The sequence below is a fragment of the Microcebus murinus genome, chromosome 17 (assembly GCF_040939455.1).
Source record: "Microcebus murinus isolate Inina chromosome 17, M.murinus_Inina_mat1.0, whole genome shotgun sequence".
Taxonomy (NCBI): domain Eukaryota; kingdom Metazoa; phylum Chordata; class Mammalia; order Primates; family Cheirogaleidae; genus Microcebus; species Microcebus murinus.
Window position 1 is genome coordinate 25,832,731 of NC_134120.1, and position 13,537 is coordinate 25,846,267.

At 40.1% G+C, this 13,537-nt stretch overlaps 1 protein-coding gene across 4 annotated transcripts in view; it reads left to right on the plus strand.

Annotated features, from left to right (window-relative positions):
* Positions 1-13,537, plus strand: part of PSTPIP2 (proline-serine-threonine phosphatase interacting protein 2) — an 84,284-nt gene that overhangs the window by 48,472 nt on the left and 22,275 nt on the right. For all 4 annotated transcript variants that reach the window (XM_075993485.1, XM_075993483.1, XM_075993482.1 and 1 more), the window contains exons 4-5: positions 7,633-7,667; positions 10,858-10,964. In XM_075993485.1, coding sequence (XP_075849600.1) covers positions 7,633-7,667; positions 10,858-10,964 — 142 coding nt within the window. The remainder of the gene's footprint in view (positions 1-7,632; positions 7,668-10,857; positions 10,965-13,537) is intronic.

A 13,537-nucleotide genomic window follows, 5' to 3' on the forward strand; every position in this document is an offset into this window, starting at 1 on the left:
TTTTGATGTTTTAAATGAAAATTTTTAAAAACCAGAAAAGTTAAAAGACAAACATAATGAATATCTATATTAGTCATCACCTAGATTTTATAATTATTAACAATTTTAAACACTTTAAATTTAAACCTGGAGTCAGCTATTTATCCAAGTATCCTGGTTCTTCTTAGTGATTAATTGTATTTAGAGACCAAACTCAGCTCTAGTGATGGCCATTGTCACGGAGGTATCACTGTTTTTATTCCTTCTCAGGGGACAGATTTAAAAAAGTGTAAGTTCATTTTGATATTTCCAATTCTAACTTGCCTTTATAGGGTTTTGCTTAACTTCTTTAATTTTATGTTTATAATTCTTTCTTCTTACACTGAAAACCTGACAATATTAGCATAACTATTTGCTTTATTTGAAAAAATATATGTATATATTTTGAGACAGAGTCTCATTCTGTCATCCTGGCTAGAGTGCAATGGTATCACCATAGGTCACTATGATCTCCACCTGCTGGGCTCAAGTGATCATCCTGGTTCATTCAGCCTCCCCAGTAGCTGGGACTACAGGCATGCACCACCATGGTTGGCTAATTTTTCTATTTTTTGTAGAGATGAGGTCTTGGTCTTTCTCAGGTTAATCTTGAACTCCTGGCCTTAAGTGATCCTCCACCTCGGCCTCCCCAGAGTGCTAGGATTACAGATGTTAGCCACCCCACCCAGCCTGACAATCTATATTAAAGTGCTTCAAAATAATATCAATATTGCTACTAATAAGAAAACTTCTGAATGAAGTTTAATATTTTTTTTCAGTTCCTTTTTATCTTAGGCCACAGGAGGTTGCTGTGTGTGATCACATAACCAATGTTACATATATTAAGTTTATTTGTTTCAGTTCATTTTACATTTTAGGGATTGTTTTCTTTTTCCTGTTTGATTTAGTTTTGTTTTTTGAATATTTAAAAGATTTGCATGTCCAAAGGTCAAAACTGCATCAATTTAGATAAGTTTCATTGTCATCTAAGGAAGATTTAGATCATTTTATGGAAGATTAGTAGGGTCAGTTGACAAAAAACCTTGTTTATATATAAAGAAAGCATAAGCTGGCCAGTTGTGGTGGCTCATGCCTGTAATCCTAGCACTCTGGGAGGCCTAGGCAGGAGAATTGCTCAAGGTCAGGAGTTCGAAACCAGCCTGAGCAAGAGTGAGACCCCATCTCTATCATAAATAGAAAGAAATTAATTGGCCAACTAAAAAATATATATATAGAAAAATTACCTGGGCATGGTGGCACATGCCTGTAGTCCTAGCTACTTGGGAGGCTGGGGCAGAAGGATTGTTTGAGCCCAGGAGTTCGAGGTTGCTGTGAGCTAGGTTGACGCCATGGCACTCTAGCCTGGGCAACAGAGTGAGACTCTGTCTCAAAAAAAAAAAAAAAAAAAAAAAAAAAAAGAAAGTATGAGCTATTTGAAAAAATATCAAAAAACTTTTGAGGGTATATGATGGAAAATAGCCATAGTCTCTCTCCTGCTCCTTTTTTTGAATTACATAGTGGAGAAGTCTAGGCTTTTAATATACCTGTCACTTAATAGTGTACATTATACCCAATAGATAATTTTTCACCTCACATCCCCCTCCTTCTACTACTTCTTCGAAAAGATATTTAGCAGAATGAATCTGACCTGAAATGATATGTCTTATATCCTTACACATTTGACACATAATTTACTAACTTCACAGAGAGACACTAACACCATTTTCTTCTGTTCCTTGACAAAAGCCAGGCAGTTTTCCTTCTAACAGTATAGCTCAAAGAGGAAGATGCAATAGGATATGAGAACTATGACTATGCTTTTAAGGCTGAAATGAAAGGCTATTTATGTGACTTCTGCTTTTGTCACCCCATGACATGGTTTTTAGGAAGGCACCCCAGATGAGAGGGCATGGCTTTGCTTTTCCATGAACTAGGTAGGATTTTTCACCTCATTGGCCATCCTGAGAGACTCAGGCCTATGATTGGGCCCGTTAGTGTTTAAAGCTAGAGTGCTATTTAAGAGGGTGGTAGAATATTTTCTTTTCCCACAGTAAAGTAGAGCACTATGGAGAAGAGAGAATGGCCGTTGCCAGGTCACCATGACCAAGGTTCAGATTCCATTCCCTGGTTTGTCATTATGTCCTGAGCACAGGAAATGGCCATGAGGGGATGATATGAGACAACACAGCTAATGACAAATGAAAGGGAGATGGAGCTGCTCTTTTAGTGGCCCTTCTGTCAGTCACTTGGGCTGGGAGAAAAATTGTAAACCTTGAGCAGATCATTTAACTGTGAGGCTGGCTTTTCAGCCCTGTGACTCACTGTCAAGAAAGACTTCCAGTTGCATCTGCTGTCATATCCGTTGTTCTTTTTCCTTTCTTTGAAGACAAGCGAGCATCCCTGAAGAGTGGAATTATTAATTCCAGTTGCCCATTGGTGCATTTGTTTGGATCTGGAAATTTTATAATTCATCGTCCTCCTAGAAAAATTGTATCATAAGATGGGGAAAGTGAACGGAGAATGCAGTTAGGCTAGTCTGCTTGATGTGTTTACAATGACCAGTGCAAATGTTTGTGTGAGAAAAGGCAGAGAGAAATAAGAACACTGAGAGAAATGAGAACACTTTGTTTTGAGATAAATAGAGTAGGAAAACTTACTAAAACAGAGTGCAGTGGCTAAAAACAGGGGCCAGTTGGAAAATACAGGGCTTTTAATTTTCAAAATAGTAGAATTTGCCATATATATATATACAAATATAAAATGATACATGATCTTATGATGCTGTGGCTAGGGGCCCATGAATTTACAAAGTCTCATCTCTGTTTGAGTGGGTAGAATGAGCCCAGTCCATTGCTCCATGAAGGTAGTAGCAAGTAGAACATTCTCAGGGCCACATCACCTCAAACGGGGGTTCCATTATGAAGTGAAGGCTGAGGGAGAATTAAAATCATGAGCAATGGGGAGCTGATTATAAGGGGACAAAGGGGGAGAGGGAGAGAAGGTACAAAAAATGAGGCATGATCTTCCATGGCCACAATATGGTAGACTAGATGTTGGAAAAACCCTCCCATTGAAAAGCACTTAAAAATGGTAGTTTAAAATATATTTTAGTAATTAAAATGAAAAGCATGGCCATCGTGTCAAGAAAGTAAGGAAAATCCTTAGAGGCCTAAGATAAAGTGAAGGCATCCTTCAGTGCTCACTTACCGCTCTAGCTTTAAGCTTTTGCTTTATCTCTTAATTCCCAGAGAAAGCCTGAAAACTTGAAAAACAATGATGTCTTAGTGAAAGGCTAAACCAGAAAAAAAATTTTTTTAAAAGAGATATTAGGCTGGGCGTGGTAGCTCACGCCTGTAATCCTAGCACTTTGGGAGGCCGAGGCGGGCGGATTGCTCAAGGTCAGGAGTTCAAAACCAGCCTGAGCGAGACCCCGTCTCTACCAAAAATAGAAATAAATTAATTGACCAACTAAAAATATATATACAAAAAATTAGCCGGGCATGGTGGTGCATGCCTGTAGTCCCAGCTACTCGGGAGGCTGAGGCAGTAGGATCGCTGAGCCCCGGAGATTGAGGTTGCTGTGAGCCAGGCTGACGCCATGGCACTCACTCTAGCCTGGGCAACAAAGTGAGACTCTGTCTCAAAAAAAAAAAAAAAAAAAAAAAGAGAGATATTAAGGAAAGAAGCTCTCTAAGTTTCAACTATGAATAAAGGGGGCGGGGTGCATCTCCTGGGACTCTGTAACTGCAAGCCAGTCTTCTTGCAGATTTGGAGCTCCAAATCACGGATTTTATCAGAGTGGTCTGAAGAATCGTAAGCTAAAAATTTAGTTTAAAAGTGTTCCTGGGTGGTATGGTCACTACTTACCTGACAGATGTGAACACAGATCCTTTCTAAAGAAACAAAATGAACATTGAATTTATAACATACACACACACATACACACACACACACACACACACAAATAGACACATAAAAACAAGTTACCATGAGTGTCAGAAGCAGTAATAAATGGCAGAAATAGGTATGCAAAGATTTTAGATACTAGAAGTAAGAGATCCCAAAACAAGTGTATATATTTTATATATATAAACACTATATATATAAATATATAAATATAAATATTTATATATAAAATATAAATATATAAATATAAATATAAATGTTTATATATATAAACACTATATATATAGTGTTTAAAGAAAATAAAAGAGTGAATTAAAAGCATGAACAAGGTGACTTTCAGAAGTGTTCAAGAAATTTTGAAAGAGAATCAGGTAGAATTTCTGGAAATAAAATATAAAATACTTAAAATTAAAAATTCAGTAGATGCATTAAGTAGCACATTAACCATAATTGAGGAATGAATTAGAAAAATAGAAACAAAAAAATTACCAGGGGCTGGGAACAGAGGTTGGGGAGATGTTGGTGAAAGGATATAAAATTTCAGTTACGAGAAATAAGTTCAAGAGATCTTGGCTGGGTGCAGTGGCTCTCGCCTGTAATCCTAGCACTCTGGGAGGCCGAGGTGGGCGGATTGCTTGAGGTCAGGAGTTCAAAACCAGCCTGAGCAAGAGCGAGACCCTGTCTCTACTATAAATAGAAAGAAATTAATTGGCCAACTAATTTATATAGAAAACATCAGCCAGGCATGGTGGTGCATGCCTGTAGTCTCAGCTACTCGGGAGGCTGAGGCAGGAGGATCGCTTGAGCCCAGGAGTTTGAGGTTGCTGTGAGCTAGGCTGACGCCAGGGCACTCACTCTAGCCTGGGCAATAAAGCGAGACTCTGTCTCAAAAAAAAAAAAAAAAAAGAGATCTATTGTACAACATGGTAGCTATGGTAATAACATTGTATTATATTCTTTAGAATAGCTAAGAGTAGATTTGAAGAATTCTTGCCACAAAAGATGATAAATATGTGAGGTAATACATATGTTACTTAGCTGTATTGAGGCATTCCACATTGTATACTTATTTTAAAACATTTTTTGTACATGATAAATATACAAATTTTTATTTGTTGAACAAATAAATAAATTCTAAAAAAGAAATTGCCTTTAATTCACCACAAAAAATAGTAATTAAAAATAAAGAAAAATTAAGAGACATAGAGAATAGATTGAGAAGGTCTAATGTATATCTAATTAGAGTTCCAGAAGAGGTAATAGAGATAATGAGAAGACATTTTTGAAGCACCAAAGTTGAGAATTTTCTAAAAATTGATGGGAGCTATAAATCTTCAGATTCGGAAAGCAAAATAAATCCTAAGAATGATAAATTAAAAAGAAATTCACAAGTACCCAGGAATAGTCAAACTGACTAAGATCTAAAATAATGAAAAAGCCTTAAAGGCATCCAGAGAAAATGATTACCTACCAAGGAAATTTATTAGAGTGACAGCTGATTTTTCAATAGCAACAATGAAGCCTAAGAATACGAAATTATATCTTTAAAGCACCGAGAGGAAATAACTATCAATCTAGAATTTTTATATCTAGAGAAATTATTTTTCAATGAAGAAGAAAAAAACAGCTGGGCATGGTGGCTCATGTCTGTAATCCTAGCACTGTGGGAGGCTGAGGTGGGAGGTTCATTTGAGGCCAGGAGTTTGAAACCAGCCTGAGCAACATAACAAGACCCCATCTCTGCAAAAAAATTTAGAAAATTTAACCTGCATGATGGCACATGCTAGTAGTTCCAGCTACTTGGCTGAGGCAGGAGGATTGCTTGAGCCCAGGTTGCAGTGAGCCATGATAATACCAGTACATTCTAGCCTAGGCAAGAGAGGGACCCTGTCTCACAAAAAAAAAAAAAAAAAAAAAAAAAAAGAAAAGAAAAGAAAAGAAAGAAAAGAAAAAAGAAAGAAAGAAGAAAAAATAAAGATATTATCAAGCAAACAAAAATTGAGAATTAACTATGAGCAGATCTTCAGTAAAAGAACTTCTAAAGGATATACTTCAGGAAGAAGGAAAGTAATCCAGGACAAAAGGTCTAAAGTACAGGAAAGTGGCTGGCCGTGGTGGTTCGAGCCTCTAATCTTAGCACTCTGGGGGGTTGAGGCGGGAGGATTGCTTGAGGTCAGGACTTCAAGACCAGCCTGAGCAAGAGTGAGACCCCTTTTCCACTAAAAATAGGAAAAAACAATTAGCCAGGTGTGGTGGTGGGTGCCTGTAGTCCCAGCTACTCAGAAGGCTGAGGCAGTAGGATTGCTTGAGTCCAGGAGTTTGAGGTCGCTGTGAACTGCGCTGACGCCATGGCACTCTAGCCAGGGCAACAGAATGAGACACTATCTCTAAATAAATAAATAAATAAATAAAGTACAGGAAAGTGAGCAAAGAATATGGCAAATGTGTGTATCTAAGCAGTCTATAAAGAAATGGTATTAATATCAATCTTGGGGATTAAAAAACAAGATGGAACCCAAATATCAGACAGTAATAGCATGTAACTTGGTAGGAAGGATAATCAGAGTTAAAGCCTTCTTAGGTGTTTTGCTGTCTAGGAGAAAGGTAAAGTATTCACTTTAGACTTTAAGTGAATTTATAAGCAGATTCTTCCCCTGCCAATCCTCCCGGTGAGAATGCAGCCTGGCCAACACCTTGATTGCAGCCTGTGAGACTCTAAGCACAGAATCCAGCTAAGCCATATCCAGACTGCTAACCCCTAGACACTGTGAGATAATAAATGTGTGTTGTTTTATGCTGCTGAGTTTATTATGCAGCAATAGAAAAAAAAAACTACTACCATTTGTTTAATGTCTGTCTCCTCCATTAGACTCTGAGGTCTGGGATAATGTCTATTTAATTAATTAATTTTTTTTGAGACAGGGTCTCACTCTGTTGCCCAGGCTAGAATGCCGTGGCGTCAGCCTAGCTCACAGCAACCTCAAACTCCTGGGCTCAAGCAATTCTCTTGCTTCAGCCTCCCGAGTAGCTGGAACTACAGGCATGCGCCACCATGCCTGGCTAATTTTTTCTATATTTTTTTAGTTGAGCAATTAATTTCTTTCTATTTTTAGTAGAGACAGGGTCTCCCTCTTGCTCAGGCTGGTTTCGAACTCCTGACCTTGAGCGATCCTCCTGCCTTGGCCTCCCAGAGTGCTAGGATTACAGGCATAAGCCACCGTGCCTGGCTGATAATGTCTACTTATACTATTGGATCACCAACATCTGACACAGTGCCTGGCCCATAGTTTCTGGTCAATAAGTATAAGATGATTGATTAAATGAATAAAAAAGGAGGCAGTCAGGAGCTAGGGTTTGAACACTTTCTTTACTGTCTTGCATTCATATTTCTAATTGCCATACTTTAGAGAATGACTGATATTCTTATGTGAAAGGGATTGAAACATATATATTATTGGGGAAAATGCAACATGAAGAGTTTTGGCATCTTGTCCTGCCCAAGTGAACAGTGAAGAATTGCTTGTGCCTGGGATTGAGGAAACTGGACTTAAGAAGTCTTGGCCTTTTGCTGTCTTTTCAAATTCATGGGCAAAGATGAGTCTGTAGGCTCTAAGTTAAGTTTTGGTCAGAGAGAAGCATGCAAGGAATTATAATAAGATTGTACAGACAATTTCCAGAACTGAAATTATATATGTGCTTGTGTTCTAGCACTCTGAAGCGGGCCCTTGAAGTCTTCAAGCAGCGTAAGTGATTTTTGAAAAATATATTTGCTGCCCTTGGCAAGCTCTCTGTCTGTCATCAAAGGTGGGTTTTAATTTGAACAGCAATTTCATATTGGAAAATGAAAAAATTAGAGCAACTCCTAAGGTGAGGAATGGCTCTGCAGAGTTGATATGAGATGGAGAACCCTTCACATCTGTTCCTCATGATGTGTCTTTGCCCTACTTAGAGCGATGTGTCTCTCACTTAGGTGAGCATCAGACTCAACTGAAGGCCTTGTTATTAACGCAGATTTCTGGGCCTCATCCCCAGAGTTTCTGATTTAAGAAGTCTGGGGTGGGCCCTAATATTCTGCATGCCTTGGAAGTTCCCAAGTGATGCTGAGGTCTGGTCAAGAGACCACACTGGGAATAGCTGCTTTAGAGGATGATCTACCTTGCTTAGTTCTATCTCAGAGACACAGTCCTCTAGCTGCTCACCTTCCCACCTCAGCCACCTTGTCTACCAATCTAACCCCTTTTTATGACCTTATGCTGGGTCTGCTGTCCTTCTCCCAGAGCCACCTCTGCAGGGCTTCAGACTTTTGGACAGTGTCTTGCCATTTCTCCCAGACCACCAGACATTTTTACCCAGGAGAAATCTTTACTTACAACAAGCATCACAGGAAACATTGTCTTAGTTTCCTCACTTCTTACCTGGCTTGTGGCCCTGCCACTCACCTGGAACTTGCTCTCTAAGGACCAGAAAGCTTTGTGTCAATAAGTCCGGTGGACAATTTGAGGCCTCTTCTAACTTGACTTGTCGGTAGCATTCAATGCCATTGTGCATTCCTTCCCCATTGAAACTCTCATCTCTTTTGAAATGCTTGGATTCTTCCCACTTCTCTGGATACTTCTCTGTCCCCTTCTTTGTCCTTCTCTACCCAGCTCTTCAATATTGCAGGCCCTCAGAGCTTGATCCTAGCTCTTTTCTCTTCTCAGTCTGTCTAGGTAAACCCATCCTCGTCCCTGGCATCAGCTACTGCCTTTACACAGAGAATGTGCGGATGTATATCTTCAGTCCAGTCTCTCTAAACACTAGACCTTACATTCTGACCACCTACATAAAGTTTCTTCTTGGACATTTCAAAAGCACCTTGAAATCAAAATGTTTTCAACTGATCTCATAATCTTCCAGGTGATTACTGAAAGAAGACTGAGACCTGTTTTTTGAGCCACATCCTGATCGTCTCCTTAAGAACTCTTATTTATTCTTTTCTTCCCAAGGTCAGGATGCTATATCCTTGAAGAAACAGGATCCCTTCCTCATTCTTCTCCTTTAGCCTCTTAAGAGGAGACCCAAGTGGGAGGTAGTTCCCTTGTCTTTTGGACTTATTTTCTTATTTTGAATGGAACATTCTAATTTTATCACATTTCTTGAGAGTGGTAAAAGCTGATTCAGAAAGGAAATAGAAAGTCTTTGGAAATATCAATGTCAAAATTGTCAGGGTTCATCTCTGCTGGGGTGAGGTTCTACTTCCCTGTATCTTTCTGAGTGTCATTTTCTTCCTGCAAAGGTCATCGTTGCTTTTCTTGGGTGGCCAATTATTTATGCGGTATCATGTCTAAAAGGGAAATGGAAGACACAAGTAATGATGCCCTCAGAATTCTTTCTCACTTCTTATTTCCATGGTGTGGCCTTTGGAATTCAGCCAGCAGGTTTTTATTTAGTTCCTGTTATTCCAATGTGATGACAACCCAGAGCTAGGAAATCTGGGGCGAGGCCCTTGCACCTTGGTCTTCAGGGGTCCTGTCCAGTTCTAATATTCTCCAGGCCCGAGAAACTTCCTCTAAGGCTTTCTGTTTTTCAGAATACTTGGTGCTTCCAAGCTAAGGATTTTAACACAGCATAGTATGTGTCATGTGGGCTTAAAGTGTTTCTGTAGCTAGTTGAGTGGTTCTCGACCTTTGTAAATGTTAGCTAAATATATATGCATCTTAACTTTTCCATAGAAGGTGTCTTTTTCTCTCTCTAGCTCATCAATTAATACACTTTTTTCAAGGACAGAAGGGATAGTAGGGACAGTATCTTTTTGTGTTCCATATAGAAACTGTAAGGACAACTATGGCATGGCCCAAGAGAACCCCATCAGAGGCTGGGTCTTCAAATTTTTGACCTTACAAAATGCTAAATTTCCTCCAGAAAGGTTGTGCTGATTAATTTCCAACCAACAGTGCTGTTTTTCTCCTGTTTGCCAATACCAAGAATTTTCATTCTTTAAAAATTTTGCCATACTGAAGGTTTGGATTTCAAAGTTTTGCATTTTTTTAGTAGCTCTAAGGATTGATATATTTTTAAATGTTTATTGGCCATTTAGCCACTCTTTTTTGAATTTCATGTTAACTGATTTTTTAATATTGAAATATATATTTTTTCTTTTGATTTGTAAAAGCTCTTTTAATATAGCTATTTGCTCTTTGTTGTATAAATTGCAAGTATTTTTCTGGTTTGTCATGTATCTATCTTCTAACCTTCTTCAAGGTTATTTTGACACACACAGTGTAAAATTTTTTCCTGGACATATCTGTTCATCTTTCAGTCTTTCTAGTTTTATCTGTCAGTGTTTCTAGTTTTAATGCTATGCATTGACTTATTTTCACAGAACAAGTAAAATAAAAAGTTAATTGTTTTCTATTATAAAGGCAACCCATGCTCCTTGTAAAGATTTAAAAAAAAAAAAAGGTGAAATAATCACCAATAATCTTTCTACCCAGGGATAACTATTGGTTGCCCAAATTTTGGTGTATGACCTTTTTTAAATAAATGTTCATGCTCATGAGATGTTAAAGATGGAAAGAACCTCGGAGGTCATCCAAAGTGAATGAAGAATCAAATTTGAAATTGTAGAGGCTTTAGTAATGTCTCTTAGGATATAAGCTTCATGGGCTTGAACCTTGGGCTACTTCCCCCCAGCTCTGGGCATACACTGGGTTAGTAACAGTTAGTGGTAGGAAGCCAAGCTGAAGATTTTCTAGCCTTGGTCTTGGTGGCCAAGGCAATGCTAGGCACACAGAGGCGCTCAATAAATGTTGGTGAACAACTAAAGTGATGTTCATTTTACCACTTGCTCCAATATTTTGTGTGTGTGTGTGTATTTATTTTGTATAATTTTATATATTTGAATTCAGACATATGTAGACCTTAATTATTGTCATTTAAAAATTCTTTCTGCAGAAGTAGACAGTGTGGCACAATGTCACATTCAGCTTGCACAGACTCTAAGAGAAGAGGCCAGGAAGATGGAAGAATTCAGGGAAAAGCAAAAGCTACAACGGAAAAAGGTTGGATTTGCCTATGTGTTAAGCTGTTGCCTTTTCTTCTGCAGAAAACCCCAGGCTTGTTTGCTCACTGCACTCCTCAGCTCAGCTCCCCTTCATGCTCTTCTTTTAGCCTGAGAAATCATTTATTGGGGTTCCCCTGTGGGGATTAATCCAGATGGGCATACGGATTTCTGTACCCCAGGCCAGTTCTCCCTTCGTTAAGTTTTTGCAGGATTCAGGGGTCCAGCTTGCATTTCTTTGCAGATCTGCTGCCACTAATTTGAACTAGGACTGGAAGGGGAACCCCTCTGTGTTCACTGGAGTCCAGCACATGCCAGCTGGAGGTTCCCTCCTCCTGGACAAGGCAGTTAGGGGAGGGAGAAGAAGTGGAGGAGACTCTCACTCCCCTTGAAAACCATAGTGCAGTCCAGCAACCCATTTTGCCAATGGGAAACTGAAGCCCTGGGAACTCCTAAGTCCTTTCTGTCTTCAAAGCAACTACATTTAGGCTCTTTTTTTACTGGTGGGATTTACTCTGACCAACTATGTGGAAGGAGATGAGGGTGAACAAGAGTTCATAAAACTGGCAAATGTTTGGGGTTATAAGGGTCAATAAAAGAAGTCCAAGTTATAAGGGTCAATAAAAGAAGTCCAAGTTTATATTAAAGTGTTACTTAGGCTGGATCAGCCACTCTCCTGACTCCCTTTTATTTCGTTCTTGAAAGATTTGTATATTCAGGTTGATCTGGCAGCCAAGTAGGGACCTTCCAGAATTTCTGTATCTGGTCTCCAAGACTGGAACCTGGCCTCGCATGGGGAAAAAGCTTTTCCCTATCTGGCACCCAAATATTTCCACCCAGGTCTCCTGGGAGAGCTCTGCATGGACTTTTGCTGACCTCTTTCACCCCTCTTGGAGGTCTCATTGGAAAACTTTCCTCATCTTGGCCCTGAGGTTGTTGTCTGCAGTGTGTGTATCCAACAAACAGCCAGCCATTCAGGCTGATCCTACCCTTTCCTCAAACTCAGCAACTTTGCCTGTTGTTCTAAGTTGGAGCCTAGGTCCAGCTGCCTTGGTGGCTACTGGTGTCCGGAGTGGGCAGCAGTATCTTATGAGCCTGCCTACTCCTGGCACCCTGCTGCCTCTCATCGCACAATCTGTACTCGTGCTGCGCGTGTCACCAGGAAGAGTGGGCAGAACTGGACATTGAAGGAGCATCTCAGCAAGTGCTGTCACACACTGTCTCAACTGCACGCAGCAGCTCTGCGGGGTGCCTCTGGCCCAGAGCCTTTCTTAGAGCAGAAATAGCATGTATATGACACCCATGGATGGCCTGACCCTTCTGGCTGATGTTGCCAGGCCTGCCCACTCCTCTCATGCTCTAGACAACCAGAGTCTATGCACACATGCTTTCCCCTAAGAGGAAGGGAGAATCATATCCTCACCGTTTCGAGTGCCCTGGACCTTTCAGGGAGAGTTTTGTTAATTTTGCAAGGCTTCTGAAACTTCCCTTCTAACAAGTTACACAGACCAAATTCTTGTAGCTACAAGAACACGCTCTGAATTCTGTTAAGCAATAGAGTACGTAGCCCATGCTCAACCCCCACTATCCTCCAACTTCCCTTTATTCTGTGTGCTCTGTACAGCAGGAAAATACTTTCAGAGCTTTCTTTGACAAGTCCAAAGTTTATTAATACATTTGTAATTCCTTGTGTCACAATGGACTCTGGGTTGTACCACTTCTGTATTTAGATATTCTTCATTTAAAAAACATAAAACTTCAGGGGAAAAATGTGTCAGTGCTAACTTCTCATTTTTTAATGGTCAAGCCTTGCATGTTTTGGTCTTTCAATTCTTGGAAATGAAGCCATTTACACTTCTCAAGGAAAGCCACCCATTGGTTTCTTTTAATAAACTGGGGCGGAGGAGGTGCAGGTGGAACGGCTGGTCGGGAGTCTACCGCATGCTAACTCCTCCAGCTAATGTTTTCTGAGGTGTTGACCAAGATGGGCATGGTCATCCTACTCTTGCTGAGCACAGAGCTAGGCCAGACAGATGGATGTGATGCAGGCATCATGACGAAACGTGATGAGCCTTCCATGATGAGGGAAATCAATGAAGGCACCATCTGAGCACACCGTGGGAACACATATCTGCATCTATGGGGCTGGGGCAGGCCTCCTGGAAGAAATACACTGATGCTAAAACCAGTAGAGTGAAAGTCCATAGAGATGAGGAGGTGAGGGGTGAGGCAATCACCCCTGGGTGTTGGCAGGATAGGGGGGATCTCAGAAGCCATTCTTAGGGATCTTGACATTTGAGGATGCTGAGGCTTCCTCCCCAGCCCAGAAATGTCCTCAGCATGACAAGGACAACGCATGACCAGCAATCTATCCTCTGGAGCCCACTTTATTTTACCATCTCAGCTAAGATTGGGATGGTCATGGAAGAATGCTGTGCTGCCTGTGTTGACAGCCATCTCCAAAGAAAGGAAATTCTGTGGTTACAGAGAGTGAGGCTTCCTGTTTTCAGGATACAGTCTGAGTGTGGGTAGACAGAGAAATGGACCATAAAGTAGCTATTTCAATAATTTATT